Source organism: Siphateles boraxobius, unplaced genomic scaffold (assembly GCF_051911475.1).
Source record: "Siphateles boraxobius isolate OS27281-9 unplaced genomic scaffold, OSU_SipBor_1 130, whole genome shotgun sequence".
NCBI lineage: Eukaryota > Metazoa > Chordata > Actinopteri > Cypriniformes > Leuciscidae > Siphateles > Siphateles boraxobius.
In genome coordinates, this window is record NW_027508734.1 from 16,767,481 (window position 1) to 16,788,169 (window position 20,689).

General features: G+C 37.1%; 1 protein-coding gene across 8 annotated transcripts in view; it reads left to right on the forward strand.

Annotated features, from left to right (window-relative positions):
• The window catches only part of exoc6b (exocyst complex component 6B), a 111,503-nt gene extending 94,233 nt beyond the window's left edge, over nucleotides 1-17,270 (forward strand). For 4 of the 8 annotated variants that reach the window (XR_013203631.1, XR_013203633.1, XM_077228224.1 and 1 more), the window contains 2 exons: nucleotides 10,991-11,103; nucleotides 15,421-17,270. Coding sequence is in view for 5 of the 8 variants with exons in the window: in XM_077228224.1 (XP_077084339.1) it covers nucleotides 10,991-11,103; nucleotides 15,421-15,547 (240 nt within the window). In the remaining 3 variants the exon portion in view is untranslated. Of the gene's footprint in view, nucleotides 1-10,990; nucleotides 11,104-11,239; nucleotides 11,252-15,420 lie in introns of all 8 variants that reach the window. The other 4 variants (XM_077228223.1, XM_077228227.1, XM_077228225.1 and 1 more) reach the window with 2 other exon arrangements.
• Nucleotides 17,271-20,689: the final 3,419 nt, after the last annotated feature.

Sequence of the window (20,689 nt, forward strand, 5' to 3'; positions counted from 1 at the left end):
TTCTGGAAACCGCTTTAACAAAAGACACTGTGTGTGTCATGTTATTATTAAAGCTGTTTTAAATTTCATTTTCATATTTGAATATTCCAGTTAATTTCATCTTCTTTTTTACCACATTTAGGAGTAGAGCGCAACATTAATTTTCCGGAAGTAAAAATCCCATATTTTCTCCATAGATAAAAAAAAAAATATATATATATATATATATATATGAAACATTTATTTGATCAATGTTGCAAATAGTTGTGCTGCAACTATAATATTTTTTTTCAGGATTATTTGATTATTAGAAAGTTCAAAAGAACAGCTATTAAAATGTAAAACTTTTGTAAAAAAAAAAAATATATATATATATATACACTCACCTAAAGGATTATTAGGAACACCTGTTCAATTTCTCATTAATGCAATTATCTAATCAACCAATCACATGGCAGTTGCTTCAATGCATTTAGGGGTGTGGTCCTGGTCAAGACAATCTCCTGAACTCCAAACTGAATGTCAGAATGGGAAAGAAAGGTGTTTAAGCAATTTTGAGCGTGGCATGGTATTTGCCAGACGGGCCGGTCTGAGTATTTCACAATCTGCTCAGTTACTGGGATTTTCACGCACAACCATTTCTAGGGTTTACAAAGAATGGTGTGAAAAGGGAAAAACATCCAGTATGCGGCAGCTGAAAATGCCTTGTTGATGCTAGAGGTCAGAGGAGAATGGGCCGACTGATTCAAGCTGATAGAAGCGCAACTTCGACTGAAATAACAACTCGTTACAACTGAGGTATGCAGCAAAGCATTTGTGAAGCCACAACACGCACAACTTTGAGGCGGATGGGCTACAACAGCAGAAGACCCCACCGCGTACCACTCAGCTCCACTACAAATAGGAAAAAGAGGCTACAATTTGCAAGAGCTCACCAAATTTGGACAATTGAAGACTGGAAAAATGTTGCCTTGTCTAATGAATCTCGATTTCTGTTGAGACATTCAGATGGTAGAGTCAGAATTTGGTGTAAACAGAATGAGAACATGGATCCATCATGCCTTGTTACCATGGTGCAGGCTGGTGGTGTTGGTGTAATGGTGTGGGGGATGTTTTCTTGGCACACTTTAGTAGGGGTGGCACGATCCACCTTTTTTGCCTCCGATACCGATTCCGATACCTGGGACTCAGTATTGGCTGATACCGATCCGATCCAATACTAAAATAATAATTTAATTTAATTTAAAATTAAAAAACAGTGCCAAATTACCTAATAAACTGTATCTGTATGCCTCACTGTGGGGAAGAGACTGTGATTATTCTTTTGTTAAAGGCATCAAAGCTTGACTTAAACATTATTTTCCTTACTTTGTAAAACAATACAGACAAAATATGTACTATATAATTAAAAGACATTTATTTTTAAATTTTAAGCGCAACTTTTTAATGAAGCAGCAACATATGATAGATTGGACAGAACAACTAAGGCTATCAATAAACTGCCATTCCGCAAAAATATTGTAATATGAAAGCTCCAATTCAGAGTGGCACGAAACACTTGTGTCACACAGAATGATGCGCTCGAAGCAACAAGGAGTCACGGCGCGCAGCGCTTCGCATTGAAAAGTTCAAAGCACAAAAGTAAGATATACATATATTTCTTTATTTATTCATTAGTTTGAGCCTTTTAACAGTTTTAAATTTCAGTTAATGTGCGCGTGAAGAGCAATTATATCACTCTCTACTCCAGTGTTGTGATCACTGATCAGTTGTGTTGTGATCTAACAGACACCCGGTAGAAAGTAACATTTGAAACTCCAGCACGTTAAAGTCCTTTTATGCAAACCTTTATCTACAGATCTACAGTATAATAATAGGAACATTGACTCATCTTGGAGAGAGTTTCATCGTGTTGACCGTTTTACCCGAGCGCGACGCGCTGTTTGAGTGCTGAGAATGACTGACAGCCGCAGCGGAAGGAAGCACTTAGGTGAAGATTAATTTAACGATTTAAATCTGTACCTCACATTAAACTATATGTAATGGCTTCAGAATACTTGGAATATAGTACACGGAAACATTATAGTGCTTTATAATGTTTTTGTGCCTTTTGTGTTGTATAACAATGACATTCGTAGGCTACAATATCGGATCGGATTTGGATGGTCTCGTCTGGCGATACCCGATCCGGCAAATATTGCTAGTATCGGAGCAATACCGATACTGAGTATCGGATCGGCGCACCCCTACACTTTAGGCCCCTTAGTGCCAATTGGGCTTCGTTTAAATGCCATGGCCTACCTGAGCATTGTTTCTGACCATGTCCATCCCTTTATGGCCACCATGTACCCATCCTCTGATGGCTACTTCCAGCAGGATAATGCACCATGTCACAAAGCTCGAATCATTTCAAATTGGTTTCTTGAACATGACAATGAGTTCACTGTACTAAAATGGCCCCCACAGTCACCAGATCTCAACCCAATAGAATATCTTTGGGATGTGGTGGAACGGGAGCTTCGTGCCCTGGATTTGCATCCCACAAATCTCCATCAACTGCAAGATGCTATCCTATCAATATGGGCCAACATTTCTAAAGAATGCTTTCAGCATCTTGTTGAATCAATGCCACGTAGAATTAAGCCAGTTCTGAAGGCGAAAGGGGGTCAAACACAGTATTAGTATGGTGTTCCTGATAATCCTTTAGGTGAGTGTGTATATATATATATATATATATATATATATATATATAAACAGTAAGTCTTCGTCACTTTTAGTAATTAGATAACAGAGGTTGAAAGTAACGAATTACATTTACTCGCGTTATATAATTGAGTCGTTTTTTTGTGTACTTCCACTTTTTAAAGTAGTTTTTAAAATCTGTAATTTTACTTAAGTACGTTTTGTTTGAAGTATTGTACTTCGCTACATTTTAAATCATATCCGTTACTGAGTAAAAAAATAATACAAGGGAGAAAAAAAAAATCACACACCGGAAACTACTGCATTGATTGAAGGGCGGGAGAACAAACGCGCAAAAAAGGTGACGCAGACCCAGCTGAAGCTGAAAGCGAAGCGCCCTCGAATTCTTATGAAGCGAATTATGGCCAGTATGGAAATACTTTGGATGTAGAAAAAAGCGTGGTTGTCCTCGAGGATAGATAGCCAATTTGCAATAAATTTGTACACAAAGTGGCTGCAAAAGGAGGATACATAGGACACCATCCCCCTGCAGATAAGGGTATGTCCCGATTATAACTTAAGGCGAATGATTTACGTGATGCAGAGGGAATCCCAGAATCCAGTCATGAAAATGGAATTTAACTAATGCAGAAGATGTCACGTAGGCTAAAACACGCAAAATGATGGATGGATGAATACATGGAAAGTAGAACTGTGCAATAATTCCAATCGCGACATGGTCTGTTAATAATTAAATCTAAAAATACTGCTATGTAAATATATAACCTGCTTGTTCCGCGTTTATGTGTGAATGAGCTGCTCCGCTTGGTCTAAGTTACTACATAGGCTACTCAAGTACATGCTGTTTTCAGCGTCTCACAAACAATTTGAGGACATGAATACATGAACATTTCCAGAGCTGCTCTGAGAGAACGCCTATTGAGCATTTTCACCATTTTTTTTTGAGAAAAACCATTGTCAAATACACTTTGAAACAGGTCTTCACTACAACCTATCAAAATAAAAGTTTGGTTTAACTAGGAGAAATTATGACAGAAATTACTATTATATTAGACATACAATAGAACATACTCCTCAAAATAATAATAATAACAACAACAACAATAATAATACAATTTATTTAAACATTATTTAAGGAATATATTTTTTGTCCATTGTTTAATTTAGTAAATCTGTTTTTGCAGCTCTTCCCCCAAAAATAAAAGGACAAAAGTTTAAATTTTAATTTGATTACCACCGTTTTTGATAATATATTTGGATTAAATCATAAAAAGAAACATACATTTTCTGAATAAAATACATTTCATAGGACTATATTATTCTTAAACATTTTAATAAATTATTAATGTTAAAAATAAGTTGTTAATCTAATTCATTATCAATTATTGAATTTAATTGATTCGTTTTATTGAAATTATAATAAACAAAACAAACAAATGGTTTCAAGTTTGTTATAAGAAAAGCATTCGTTCAACCCCCCCAAAAACCTGTTTTCCTTAATTTTATTGTCATTTTAACTGATGATAATAATAATAACCATAATTTAATAACACCGTTTATTTATTTAATAATTGATTAATACTGTAAACTGTGATATTTTCGGAGACGTTATCATACTGTGAAAATCTCATACCATTACAACCCTACACGGGAGAGCCCCCCACCCCACCCCGCTGTTAAAAAAGTAACTCAGTAACTTTTACTTGAGTAAATTTTAAATAAGCTACTTTTTACTTTGACTTGAGTAGATTTTTAGACCGGTAATTTTACTTGTACTTAAGTAAAATTTCATTGAAGTAGTAGTACTTTTACTTGAGTAAAATATTTTATTACTCTTTCCACCTCTGTTAGATAACATGCTTAGATCAGGCATAGAACATATTTCTGACCACATGTATTTAAAAATGTTAAAACCTTCTCTAGTAAATATTTCAATGTCATACTTATTTCTGCTCTGTGCTCCTTTTAACTTTCTTTGCACATTGCAGACTCTTTTAGATGCTTTCTACTGGCTCAGCTCTGACCATTCTGTCACACTTCTTCCCAAGCAATAACTAACCTTGTCGGAATAGACAGGAAGGTAAAAGGGAGGTCATGTCTTCCCCAGGCCAGTGCCAAGTTCTTCAGTCTAACAGTTATTAATTACTACCAGCAACTCCTTTAAAACGGGTTGTGTGGAGAAATGGACAGTGAAAATGAGCTCATCCCCCAAATGCAAAATGTTACTGTTCGCACGTAGATACTGCTAATTTATTTGTTACCACTTATTCTTAGTTGATCTCTTCTGGATTGGACTTAAAGGGCTTTTGACTGTTTTGTTGTCATATTGACCTGGCAATAACTCTCTTTTCTGAATGGACAGGAAGTTGAAAGTGAGGCCACCTCTTCCCCTAACGTAAACGGTCAAACGTCCATTAATTACAGTCGTAACTATTTAAATAGGTGTCAAAACAAGTCAAACAGAAGGTCACAGAAAGTATATAGAGGGACGTGCCAAATCATCTGTTCTGTGACCCAAAGACTTATTATTTTATTTAATATAATTTGTATTTATTTATTTCATAATCTTTTTACATACATTTTTATACTTTTGGTTAACTTTTTTTAATACTTCAGTCACAGTTTGTCTTTGTCATCTGATTTTTCTGTCATCTGAGATTTCAAAGAACCAGGTTTTAATAAGGTTTACTAACCCAGCCTTTTGAAATCTTTAAATGTTTCAGAAATGAGACCGTTTTGCATTCTGTTGGATTTAGCCACTTTCCTCAGGTCTCTATGACCGCTTCACCACACCATAACCCCTGAGATAACTCTTCCTTGTCTAAAGAGGACAGGAAGGTAAGTTTGAGGCCAAGTCTTCCCCAGACTATGGCTCCTTAGACGTTGTGGCCTCAGGAAGAGGGCTGTTTTTTGCTTGTCCCTGATGTGGCTTGCAAACGGAGCGAACAGGGCTGATAACAGAACAATGACCCGAGTGGGGTTCAGCTTAGAGGCAGTGTATCGTTCACCGCAACCATCTCCATCTTGACCACCCTCTGACCCCAACCTCCCTCATGCTTTTCGGACATGCTTAGAGTTCCCTCAGTAAATGTTCACTTTGCAGTTAGAGATTAGCAGTGTCCTGTAGTGACTTGTACTATACACACCCAGCAAGAGAATCTCTGTATCAATTAAGTATTGTCATTGAGTTGAAAAGGTGGAAAATTAATCTCATTAACTCTGTGTCCTGCGGCCTGTTACAGCAATGTTTGTACCCTTTTTAATCAAGTTACGGCTGTCAGAATACTTCGGGCTGGAGCTTCTGCTCTGCTGAGATCCTCTGAAGCCCTCTTGAGACTTCTGGCCAGTCTTAATCATTTAGGTCTCTGCTTCTTCTAATGTAATTAAATGAGCCACTCAGTTGTGGCACAGACCCACCAGCAGAAGGGAGCACAGCATCCTAGCAGAGCAGACCAATGGTAAGTGGTCAGTTCATTTTTACACTCACTCTGATTTTACTCTGTTCAGAGTTCAGTGCAGGGTGAATTCTATTTGAATGAGAGCATCACTATGTCCTACTCACTCTGAAGTACTCTGATGGGTACAGGTCATTACTGCCTCTTTTTGGTACACTCTGTTTAAAGACTTATGTCCCTGCCATTTTATTTTGTTAACATGATAATATAGCAGCAAAATTTATAATGATAATTCATCCAGAAATTAAAATTCTGTCATAATTTATTCACCGTCAAAACTGAGATGTTCTTCAAAATATCTTTTGATTTTATTTTTGATTGATTTATTCCTTCAAAATTGTGTTAGGATTGTTACTTGCATGTCTCTGTAATACTTAATATTTCATACAAATATTGTCTATTGTTCACTGCACATACACATATATTGTTTATTAATTTTGTATATTGTGTATTTTTATATTTTTATTATCTTTGTCTTGTCGCGGTCATTTTGTGTGTGCTGGGGAAGCTTCTGTCACCAAGACAAATTCCTCATGTGTACTGAAAGGGACATACTTGGAAATTAAGCTCATTCTGATTCTTATTCATTTGTTATCATTAGTAAATACATTAGATATAAAATTATAATGACTAATACCTAGTCATTTTTTATTAAAATGCCATAACTTGATCTTCCAGTCAAATAATAAACTTCTCTCTGGTGACATGCTGGACTTATCCGATCATTTAGTCAGCTCATACTCCACCCCTTTCTTACAGTCAACTGAAAGTTCAATTCACATACAACAGTCCCCACCCTGCACTTTTTTCTTTTCGATAACTTGGGTGAACGTCACAAAAGGAATAATAGATCTGTTGCTACTTCTGTTACATTGCAACTTTAATATTGGCCTAGGTTAATAAATGCTATAAGTTTTTTTTTCTGTCATTGTTAGCTATAGACCTGTATTAACTAAAGAGGAGTTATTGTAAAGTGCTGAACATGTTTTTCCTTCCTTTATTTTTATTCTGAGGCAGCAAAGGGAGAGCAAGAGAAGAAGAGGGAGTCTCTTCTTCTCATGCTCTCCTCTGCTGCCTCCTCTTCCTTTCCCTCTCCATCATTTTTCTCTTCCTCCTCCACATCATCTTTTTTCCATTATAGACCCCTTTATTTTCTTTGGGTCTTTCTTGTCTCTTATTCCTCTTCTCCACTTTCTCTCGTTTTGATTGACAGTTGCTGTCATTCCCAGCACTGGCGCCTCTAGGACTTTGTCGTTTTAAAGTGTTTTTTTTTTCACAGAAAGAAAAAGCAAGCGTTTAACATTGTTAATCTTTTATGATTGACATGCCGTTTCCCTGCAGTTAAGAGCATGTTTGTTTGCATAGACTGAGATTTGTGTTTGAGTGTCTCATGCTTACTGTTTGCTGGACACTTTAGCGTAGATGGAGTCTAAGCCAGGATAACCTCTATGGATAACCTCTGACCTCGTGTGCTACTGGTATGTGGACTGAAATATGGCTTGAGAAACAGGGAGCCACTTTTCCTTTTTTCAGTACTCAGATACTGCTTATCATTTTCCTCCCAGTGGACTATGACTGATGTTGAATAATGTTTTAGTTGCTCCTCTTTTCCTTTTTTTTCTTTCCGCTCTTCTCTCTACATTCACATGATCCAGAGCCATGATTAGCTGAGCTAAGTGTTTTTGATTCAGACCTCTCTGTTGGTTACATGTGCAGGTTAATGTCAAGATAAGAACTGACTTTTCTCATTAACGTTAACAGATTTCTCACAGAAACTTCTAGAAATAATCATAAGCGGGGATGGTAGTGTGATGATCTGAATGCATGTTGACTAGGTACCTTAAGGGTTGAGTTCAAAACCACCCGCTTGATTGACTAGGGGTGGACAGGATGATTGGGGATCATAATCGTTAGTCATTCCATTAAGTTAGAAGCATCTGATTTTTCACCAGTATTTTTATTAACCATAGACCCAGAAAATCTGCTCTGATCCGATCCAAACTTCTCGAATATTAAATTTATCACTTTTTACTTTACCCAAACATGAAAATTGTCACTATGTACTCACTCTCATGTCACTCCAAACCCATAAGACTTTTGTTCATCTTCATCTTACTGAGCCCTTAAAGGTGTTCTGGATCTTCATGTTCATATTTGCTCCCAGCAGAGGTTTAATGCTGTTGTATCTGTATCAGATTTTCTTGTCGTTCACATTTATGACCGGTCCCTTGTGCCCTATTTGCTGAGGTTCAAATCACAAATCGCCCATACCAGCCCATTGTGACTCATCCCATGTTTAGAAGACAATTTTATTAACATGTACTCTACCAGATAACTGCATAGGCATTTTTTAAGATAGGTCAGGAAATCTGTATATTTAACTATAGATACTTTGGCCTCCTTTTCTCTCTTCCTCCCTACTAGTTTGTTTTAGGAAAGTGGGGTTGTTATTATTTCTTTCTTTACTAGGCTGATCTCTCTTTTCTATGCTGGTTATTATCAATGTTATCATTATTCAGGCTTAAGCTCAACTGACTTTGGCCTGCATGAGCCTCTGGGGCTGACGGCCCAATTCCAGAACGCACTAAACAACACTGAGAGCCAGAGGGCAGCCAGAGGTGAGAGAACTAACGAGAAAAGGAGTGCGAGGAGAAGGCATGGATGAATTAATAGTGGCAGTCATGGCACAAAAAGAAAAAAGAAAACAATTCAGCATTAGTGACTAGAGAACACAAAACTAACCGACTTAGAGATTAAGAACGTTATCCTTTAATCTTAGTTTTACATAGCAGCTCATTCGCATTGACTTCATGGAGTCATAATGAATAATTATAGTCAATAGGCTAGTTATTCACAAGCTGTTAGTAGATGGCTATTAGGTCACTAGGGCATGGGTAACTAGATCATTACATAACAAACTCCCCACCAGAGCATTTTTAGATTTATTGCACGAGTAAAGTGGCAAATCAAAACTTGTTTTTCCAGAACGCTGCCAGAAAGTGCAACAAGTCTAAGGGGGAAAAAGAATAACACGGCAGTCAATTCCCAACACCCCCAGGCTATTAACGAGAATAGTTATTCCTGCTGCGTTCCAAACAAACAAGTACGACGGTCGGAATAACTGTTGTAAGCCCTTATCCAAACGGCCCAGAGAGGAGAGAGATAGTGTGAACGAGGGGTGACGCTGAGGCTGTGAGGGAAACGAGAGCAACATATCAATGTGCAACGTCATGTTTTCTTTTTTCGCTCCCTTTCTCTCCATCATTCTTTCTTTTAGAAGAATGAGAGGAAGTGATAATCCAGCGCCCGCACGCCCCCATGCCCCTGCTCCTCTCTAGCGTGGCCCTCTGTTTGTTCAGAAAGGGGCCGATAACACTGTCGGGGGTCACGCCGAGGTCAAAGAGAGAGACCGAGTAGAAGTTCATTGGGAGGTGAAGGCGGAGCGGAGAGGCAGAGCGGAAAGGTGAAACCCAGGTCATGGACGAGTTTGACACTAGCTAGCGCTATGTGGAATGCAAGTGCATTCATATTACAAATGACAGCGGCAGAACCTGCCTTCTTTTTCTCTCCTCGCCTCAGCCTTTCCTCCCTTGGTGGGTCTGTATAGACCATGCTAGCAGGAAGAAGAGAAGAGAAAGGAAAAAAAACAAGATATGTATGCAAATCCAAAAATCACTTATCTCACGCAGGTGCTTATCTGCCATCGCACAGGGTGTGTGTGTGTGCGCATTGTTTCATGATAAGTTTTGTTTGAAAATACAGGTGGTTGAATTTGTTGTTTATTCATTTTTTTATTTCAGTTGGACTAAAACGATACTTGCTCATGTAAATGCTTTAGTCTGACTGCCGGTCTTTTCCACTTTTTTTTTTTTGAAAAGTCAAAATAAAGCTGCGGTCACATTTACTGTTGTTCAGCGAATTTTTGCTGGTGAAAATCAGTCGTTTCAATACAATCGTGAATTCTCCATGCAGATTGCACTATAGGTTCAAGTTGGTCACTCAGATTGACCCAACAAAGTTGTTTGGTTTGATTATTGCATTTATAGCGTGGTTTCATCCAATATGTATACACTTTAATCAAAGCTTAATTTGGCCTCAGCTTTGTGCACATATCTGATGTATATATAATAAATATTCATCATATACTTGTTTGGAAAGACAGATTAAGGTTGTAGCTCGACATCATAAAAACCTGCTGTAGCTCAATAACAGTGCATTTAACATACTTGAATACTTTTCTTGCTGTCCTAGATGCTTTTTCCTTATGCACACATAGGCATATATGGTTTTATGTGTCCTTTATGTGTGTTTATGGTTGAATACAGAGGTTGTGTATTCATTGGCTTTTTTTTTGGCAAGTTTTGATGACATGTTTGATTGTGTTTGTTTGCATTCCCAGCACTGAATCTGCGTCTAAATGTGTGTGTGTGTGTTTGTGCGAGTGGGTTTGTTTGGGAGGGAGGAATGTGCTCTGTTGTTTATCGAGCCAGTGCTGAGGGGTGCATTTTTGGCCAGGCTCCAGCAAGGTCAGTAGCTGGCCGGGTCAATCACGGGTCATTACCGGCCCATTATCGGGTCAGGTCCGGGTCAGAAAGAGCCCTGCATTCAGGGTGAAAGAGTGTAAATGGCTGTTCTCTCTTTAACCTCTCTCCATTCTCCTCTAATCCCCTGCTTTGTCATGTTGCTTTCCCCTGTGTCTCCTCTATAATCTCATTTAAGAGGCCCTGCTCACTTATGTAACATTGGGAGAAGTGAACTGGCCTGATCTAACAAGGGCCGGTGATGGTGTTTAATGAACTTTAATGATCTCCTTTTGTCTTGTCTTTCCCGCACCACCACCATCCTGGTTTTAGTTACTGGATCTCTTCACTCAGTGGGACTGGTCCACGTATCTGGCTGACTACGGCCGACCCACCTGCAAGTACCTGCGAGTCAATCCTCACACGGCTCTGGCCCTCCTAGAGAAGTGAGTCTCACACTGCTCTCTTTCTCCTCTCATCTCTCGCTCATCAAACCACATGCACTTACTTTAAGACATCTGATCAGATGCAAACAGGTTTTTTTCTCTTTCTCTCATTATCTTATGTGTTACTCATGAGTAGGATTTCTCGATCGTAAGTATTCTGCATTTTGTTGATGTGCCCTTACATTGGTGATTTTCATGAAATTTCCAGGTTATATTTTACCTCCCAAAATAAGAATAGGAAACAATATTTTACATTTTTTTACACACCATTTTTTTTGTGTGGGGACATTGCATATACATAATGATTTTATACTGTATAAAATGTACAGTATATTCTATCCCCAAACCCTAAACCTACCCATGATTTACCCAAGATTTTCAAAAAAAACATCACTTAGTATAAGCAGTTTTCCTCATGGGGACCAAAGAATGTGCCCACAAGGACTTCAGATATTGCCATCTTTGTGAGGGCATTTTTCCCATAACGTAGGGAATACTTGAACCACACACACACACACACACACACATATAACAATAATAGTAATACATTATATATATATATATATTATTTTGTTTTATTTCCTTTAATTTTGGCGTAAAATACGACCTGGACATTTCTTACAAGTTTTTTTAATAATCACACACAATCAGTGTGTAATCATTGTATGTTTGCAGGGTTTAGTTCACTTTATGATTTTGCTGTACGTTATGTACAAGAGTGAGTGCTAATGTTAGTGTTTGCATGCTGTTTATTAAAACTCAGTACAGGTTTGCCGAACGTATGCATTCCTCATTGTTGTGTCTTTGTATGTTTGATAGACTTGTGACCTCGATCACTTCAGCTTGACACTGTCGCTCTCGGTTTCTTTCCCTCCCTCCTCCCCTTCTCTGTCTGTCCTCTTGTATCTGTGATATAAAAGATACATCACAGTATCCCCCCCCCCCACACACACACACACATGTATCCGCCTGATCCCATTTGAGCTGCACTTCCTTCACCCTTACCCTCTTGCCCCTCTTTCTCAGTGAAAGTGATCTGTATTATTTAGCCTGACCAGAGTTAGCACACTACTAAGCATGAATACTGTCTGTGTCTGTATCTGTGTGTGGAATCAGAGCACAACCTGTTCGTTGAAGGAGAAAAGTTTGTTTTATTGGAGTGTACTTAAAAAGAAAAGGCTTTTTAGTTACTTAGAGAGGAGAAATGAAGATTAAATATAAGAATATGAGTTTTTGTTTGTTTAAAAAAAGTTTTTAATAAAAAAACATCAAATATATTGTCACATTCATTAATATTAGTTTAGAATATAGAAAAATCTTATATTAGGTTAATTGTCTAGATTGGCCATATGTTTAATCTGCAATTAAGCGACATCAAAAACCACAAATCCCTTTACTCTAAGGCTATAAATATCACAATCAGCTGCTGGGTCATTATTTAGCACAACAAAATAACTACATGATGTTTCTCTAATAAGCATTTTAAATCCGTGCATTGACCGAGTGCTGTTTGCCAATGCATTGTAAACAAAATTATGATTTTTCACAAATCTTTTGTCAAATCAGCTTAGGTTCACAAACATTGTTCAGTTTACATAATTGTTAGAGTTTTGTTTTTGTTTAAATGTACTCCACATTTTTAGGCAACCAGGTAAGGCTACTTTAAATTAAACCAACAAATAATTTTCACAGTGTGATTGTGTCTTTAATAATTTCTGTGCATGATGTTGATCTAATACAATCCACATCCACAATAATACGTTTTCATTTTAAAATTTAATTTTCATTCAAAGTGTCTTTACCCTTTTTCGCTGGAGGAAAACAATAGTGTGATGAGGAGTGAACGCAGCGAAAGATTTACAGTGGAACCTGGTACCGGCAACATGTGAGAAGTGCATATGCAAGTGACGGTACGCTACAGCTTAAAACATAGAAGTGCCTCTACTGCGTACCAGTCCGTACCGGCCCACTTCGAGCACTGGTTATGACTCAGAAATGTGCTACGGGATGTTCTGATGGGGTCATGTCGCAGGGAAGAAAAATGCAACAAAAACAAAAAAAACACTTTAACTTTAGAGCGACACGAATATGGTTTCTACCTGGATATGGTTTTGTAAATGCTTAATTGCAATTTAAATATTTTTTACAATGAAAATGAATAGACTGTTGTGAATGTCAAATTCAAAAGTTCTAGTTCTCCATAGCAACTATCCACATTAGGCCAGTGCCCTCATCTTCAAAAACATGGAGCAAAATTACACTAGGTAGAAGAAAATAAGGGTTCAGTAGCAGTTAGAATAAACATGGTTTGTGCCGACTACAATGTTTCGTGCAATGAGTTATCGGCAACCGAGAGCAGTTTACAATAAACAATTTTGCTTTTTGGTCAGGTCGATAGCTCATCTCCAGTGTAAAATCCTTGCCTGAAGCAAAACCAGTTGAGAATCACTTCTCTAATACTCTGTCCGCCTCCATCTCCACTTGTTTGTTGAACTCCAGAAGCGAGTCACAAACTCTCATGCTCAACAAAGCAAGCATTCCTCACTAGGCGGTGGTGATTCTTATCACCATGGTAATCACAGACGGCTCTCTGTAAAAAATCAGTGATGCACACTATGGCAATACAGTCATGTGTCCGTGGTGATGGCTATCTTGCCTAATAACTTTTAGTGAATAAGACTCGCAGGATGAGTTGATAGAAAAAGAGCGATTGGATTTGTGGCTGGTGGTGATCATAAAATTGCTTCTGTAACAGAGTGACTTTCTTTCACAATATTTGTAACTTGCATTGTGTTTGAAAGGTCTGTAAATGTTAATTATATGTTTTCTTTCAACAAAGTTTAGTTTTGCCATTTTCTACCCACGGTCTAACCCTAAACAGGCTGTTTTTGCTAATGCACCTTTTAAACTTCCTTATATACACTACCGTTCAAAAATGTAGGATCTTTTTTTAAGAAACTAATTTTATTCAGCAAGGTTGCATTAAATTAAAAGAGATTTGTGCATTAGTGTGAATACAGTTTATTAGATCTCCTGCTGTCTATGATGTCATCAGTAAAGCAGAGAAAGAGAAAAATCATCAGCTCTTGAATGGAGAACATTCGGGTCTCAATTCTTAACATAATTTTTTTTAATTTATATTTTTAATTTGTGAAAAGTTCTTATAATTAAAAATGTAATTAAATTAAAAAAAGATTTTAAGACTTTCAAGTCGGTAAACGAATTAATAATAATTAAAAGAATCGTTTTGGAATCGGATTAGATCGTGAGGTGCCTAAAAATGTCCATCCCTATTAAGCAGTTTTTCAAAATTAATATGAAGGAAGGAATGATTAGTGAGCAGCAAATCAGCATATTATAATGATTTCTGAAGGATCATGTGACACTGAAGACTGGATTAATGATGCTGAAAATTCAGCTTTGCAATCATGGGAATAAATTGTATTTTTAAATGTATTAAAATAGAGAACAGCTATTTTAAATTGACAATGTTACAGTTGACTTTGTTCAAATAAATGCAGCTTTGGTTAGCATAAGAGACTTTTAAAAGCATAAAAAAATCTTTTGAACAGTAGTGTGAATTATGTCTGTTTACATTTTGTTTTCATTGATTTGCTTATTTTTTCCCCAGTATCAAACGAACAAGGAAAATCCTGTTTTTCATGATCTGCCTTTTAAAAGCGGAGGACTACAGACTAGGCAGAATAAAAGAATGTGTTTTTTTTTTCAATGCCTTAATGATGATGGGTCACTTCAGTATTTTGTCAAACACTGGTGCCTAGCTCTGCCATGGTTTGGCCGTTTGCGAATGAGAGGAATGTGCATGCATTGGTTCAGTGATCTCCAGGCTACTGAGAATGAGCGTTTGGCACAAGCGGCAGGAAAGTGAGCAAGATCATTAGAACCTCCATGCAAGTCTGCTCCAAGGTTCCTGCATGGAAGCATCATTTGGAATGCCTTTCTTGACCACACAGTGGTAGTCTCAGTTAAAGTCTGTGCCCTTTCTTGAGCTCTATAGTGGTACAGCACCCTGTGACCAACATTATATTTGAGTTTAAGTGGCCACCCTGTGTCATCATATTCCTTGGCTAGTTTTCATAGGAATGACGAATTTGGAAAGGTTAGGTTTTAGTGAAGTCATCCTACTCTTTCATTCTCTGTTTGCCCTCTCTTTGTTCTCATTTATGAGCATTTCACACTGAGGATATAGTACATACAATTCTAAACTATCAACGTGAAAAAACCCAATCTTTTGCATCTTCCTTTTTTCTGATTTTGTAATCTAATGATCTGATATGCTTCATTCATTGTGTGCAGGATGAAGGACACAAGCCGCAAGAACAACATGTTCGCTCAGTTCCGTAAAAACGAACGGGACAAGCAGAAGCTTATAGACACTGTTGTCAAACAGCTGAAAAATCTCATCGCCACCAACCAAGCCTGAGAAAGCCAACGCATCAGCCGACGGCCCACGTCCTGATGGTTTGCCACCATCAGAGCGTGTAGATTACGCTTGCCCTACTCCATTAGTTGGTTATATTGTTCTTTTAACACAGACACTGGGACTGACACATACACATATTAATGCTCCTGTCTGAAAGGTGCACCTGCTAAACCATCCCGTGCCTGTGTGGTATGGTGTCCATGTCTTCCTGTGTACTAACTGAACACATTAAGGACACCAAATCACATTTTGTTCTTTAAAACTGTTTTTTGTTGCGTTTTATTCTCGTGTAATGTTCTTTTGTCACACTAACTTCCTGTTTCACAATTTGAATTGCCTTTACAACAGTTTTAAAGTATTATTTATCTTATTTTTGCATTTGACAACTACAGTTGCACTGTAGTGTGGATATTACTTAAATTGCTGCAAAGTTAAAGGAAATGGGAACACTAACTATGCTTGAATATTGCTGTCATAATTTGTCAAGGGATAGTCCACCCATAACTGAAATTTCTGTCATTATTATGTTACAAACCTTTATGACTTACTGTCTTCTGTGGAGAACAAAATAAGATACTTTGAGAAATGTCTGTTTGTTTACCAACCATCTTCAAAATATTTTCTGTTGTGTTCTGCTGAAGAAAAAGTAACACGGGTTTGGAACAGCATGATGGTGAATGATTGATGACAGAATTTTCATTTTGGGTGAACTATCCCTTTAATATCTGTGAGAAGATAAACTAATATTCTCACAGACGGGTCAAGGGTTCATGTGAGTGCAGATCATAATGAGGGAATTTTTGAGGGAGTTCTCAATACAGGGAATCCAGTTACTGCCCTTGTTAAATATTTAATGCATATTAATTGTATACTAGACAATACTCAAGCTTTAGTCTGTTACAGCCAAGACATAGATTATATTTTAATACCTTAAAGAATGACAGTTGTGTGGCAGTTTTGCAAGTGATTAGTTTACTATTGTCACAAAAATGACCAGATTAAGGTTAAGTTGTTTGTGATTGGACTTCCAATGTGCATAATAGAGGCTTAAGTTTCTTCTATTCATTGATTGCAAATATAGCATTCAATGCGAGAACTGACTGAAGATGTGTAAGGCCTTGAAGCTACTATAATGTCTTAGAGATAAAGACATTATACAAGAGCAGGCTAATGTCAGCACATTTAAACAGTCATGAGTTTATGTACACCGCTGTACATTAAAACTAATATTAAATGGCTCTTTGTATTGAAATGGTGTCGTCTTGCCATAACTTTGATATTTTCCCTGATAGGAATGTGGGTGCAATATTATATTGTTTTGAGAGATTGTTTTGTTTGTTTTTGTTTAACGGGAGTTTTCTTTTTCTTTCATTTTAATTTTTACTGGCACAAAAGATACAGTAGATGCAAGATCATTAAACTATAAAGGGAATTCTTCAGTTTTACGGACAGAACAAGCGCCATAAGCAGTTCTTGTCTGTGCCTTGACTTTTTTTTTTTTTTTCATGCCAATATTTGATTCATGTGTCTTCCACACAGCACCTGGCCTTGGACGTGTATGAGAGCGAGCGTGCATGTGCATGAGAACATTCAGCCTTTGCAGACAGCTCTGATTGTAGAGAACATATAGAGAGAGATGCACTGTACAGATTGTTATATTAAACCACTAATGAATACTACAGTACTAATAAATTCTGCAAATGCCAAAAAAATATGCCAAAAATCGAGATTGTGTACTTTTATTTTGCATCTGCACATCAGTTGGCACAAAATAGCGGAATTGCAGTATGGAAACGTGACATGGTCGCAACATGGAACCTGTGTGTAACTTCCACATGAGTGCCTTGCCAATAGATCAGTGTTATTTTAGTAGACCATTATATTTTTTAATAATATCTTGAATTAGCTTTTATTTTTATATTTTCAGTTGTCTTCAGTTTTAGTAATTTTATGTGGTTTTATAATTTTATTAGTTTTTTTATATCTCTACTTAGCTTTATATCCATTTCAGTTTTAGTAATTTTTGCATTTCAACTTATTTGTATTTTTTTATTATTATTATTTCAGTTAGTTGCCAAGATAAAATTTCAATTTTTTAAGCTTTTCATCTAATATTTATATTTTTAATTTCATTTATTTAAATTAATACAAATGATTTGTAATCGTTTTAGTTAACAATAATAACACTGGTCCAGATGTGCACTAACCTCATGTCCATGGCTCTGATAAATGTTTATAAACAGTGACAGAATCTGCTAATGGGCTTTTGTTGTGACGTATATGAATATATACATTTTGTAAATACTTTTGACTCCCTAAAGTATTTATACTTTTTCCTTACCAGTCTGTCTGTGTTTAGATGAAGTCACTCTGAATCTAATTGTTTTGTAGTATGCTTGATGAAATATGAAAGTGGTCAGTGACTCTAAGATTGACCTTATATGACCTAGAACCATTTAAAGTACACGGCCCACACACAACTCTACTCCCTCATTTCCTTCCTTTTTATTATTGCACAAAACCTGCCTTATCCAATCACTGTCCCATCATGCAATGAGAGATGCCCCCTGCTACCACTATTTATGTTTGTGTGTGGAAAACATTACTGAACTGTGAACACTCCACAAACACATTTTCCTTTTCCGCTTTTTCCTCCTCTCAGATGAGACACCGTGGCCCTCTGGGTCTGTTGATTCCCCACAATTTTTGAGCGATTCGGGCAAAACAAATCTTTTGGGGCTCACTTGAGCGCGACAGGCTTTTTGTTGGGGTTCAGGAACCGAGCAGTGCCAGCTTATAACCGGATGATGAATCCTGCCTCCTCCTGCCGGTCTCAGCGCCCGTCTCCCTCCCTCACGGCCCGGGACCGATGGTGAAGTTCGGAAGTTCTGGCAGCTATGACCCGGTTGAGCCAAATGTAAAACTGAAGATGAATTGTTAATTCTTACGACCCAAGATAAAGGACTTGCTTGAATGACTTGTCCTTTTGTCATATAACCCATGGTGAGGGGATCTGGTAATCCAGACCTCTTGGAAAGTTTTCTTTAACACTTCAATAGGCTGTAATTTTATGCTAGATGTCCACGGGCAATGGTGACTTCACTTCCAGTGTCAGTTCAAGATGTCTTGAAGTCACATTCATTGATTAAACCTTTCTTCAACCATTTCCAGGCAAAGGAACATTCAATGGATAGAGAAATGAAGCAGGGACCTCCATATATTATACAACTGAGTGTTTCATTTTAAGCCAGACCTGTAATAACATGCATATTGAACCAAATACAGTACATTCATTACCGTTCAAAAGTTTGGTGTCTGTAAGAATGTTTTTTTCCAACAAGGACATTAAAGTGATTGGAGATGTTTACATTGTTACAAAAAGATTTTAATTTCAATTTTTTTTATATTCATCAAATAATCCTCGGAAAACCTTCTATAAAATTATTAAGTTGCACTGTTTTCAACATTGAAAAAGTGTTTCTTGAGCACCAAATCAGCATAATAGAATGATTTCTGAAGGATAAAGGACACTTGAGACTGAAGAAATGATTGCTGGAAATTCAGTTTTGCCATCACAGGAATGAATTAAAGCTGGATTTTTTTATTTATTATAATATTAAACAATATTATTACTTTCTTGTAATAATATAATACTATTACTGTATTTTTGATAAAAGCAGCTATGGTTATTGATGATTGATGCATCATTTGTGTGTGTACATAATTTTACTTGATACAGTTTAATGTGGAAGATTCAATGAAGCATTTGCTTTAGCTTGATAAATTTAGCATAGATTAAAGTTAATTTAGTATTGCGCTTTTGTTTAGAATAAAAACCCTCCCATACTGCTGTGGGTTGTGGACCCATGGTAAAACCCCCTGATTTACATGAATTCATTAGTTCAAAAGTTGAAAAGAAAAAAAAGAATTCATTGACAAAGATCTACGGAAAAAGCAAAGGACACATTCAGGTGTCGGAAAGAAATACAGATTTTCTTGCAGTGTTATTCTCCCAACTTATCCTTTCTTGACCGCATGTATCCTAACAGCAGTGTGTGATTGAACGACTTGTGTAGTTTTGAGCTGTTAGAGAGTAGGAAAGAGATGACAGAGGTGATGCGATCAAGATCAGGCTTCAAATTTGCATGTTGTTTTTAGCAGAACAAAAAATTGTCCTGTTTCCCCAAATGGGCCATTACAAAGAAAAAGAAGAGGGATGATCTGTCAGAAACAGATGTAACTCTTGCTTCAACAGATGCTGTGATCTCCTGGGTAGTGCTTCAAAAACGAATCAGGATGTAAAAGATGAATAATGTGTTTTTGAAGACAATGAGAAAATCGTTACAGATTATTTTACCCAAGGGTAAAGATTACAGATCATCAAGATTAGATAATTTTACCCTGACTTATCCCGACCCTATTCTTTCTTGCAGTGTGTAATTAGAGCTGTTTGTGAATGTAAAAGCTCTGCAAAGTTTTAAAGATCAATGTGTGTGACAAAGTTATTGTCTCCTAAAAGAAAGATTTAATTCTGAACTGCTGTAATGAGCCAATTACAGTCTCACTTCCTGTTACATACCTTTATAACTTTGTAACAGATTTGCATAATGCCCACCTATGGTCTTCATTAGATGCCCGTGAACGACGTCTAATTTGACCCACCCTCAAATTGTAGCTGGGACCTGGAAGAGTTCGGTTTGTGTTCAGTGCTGCGAATCAGCTCTTCATACACTTCAAAAGGATTTGGACTTGTGCTGGAACTGATATGGAAAAACTAATGCCATAATTCGTATCGCTGTGTTATGAGCTTTTCGTTTCCGACAAACGCTGTAAGCGCTCGATCAATCACAACAGACTGGGTCATCTGACCAATCAGAGCAGAGTTGCTTGCGGAAAGGAGTTTTGAGAGACTGAATCTTCAAACAAACCGTTTTCAGACTCTTTGAGAAATGAGATGTGCAATGTATATTATGAGAAAATGATAGTGTTTTTTGACCTTGGATGCATGTAAACCTATTGTAGAAGACCGCCAAAACAAAATTAGGAACCTTTGAAATAGCATAATACGGGCACTGTAAGTAAACCTGTATGCCATGATTATAATTTTATTTTACACATGTGAAAAAGTTTGTCACCAACTTT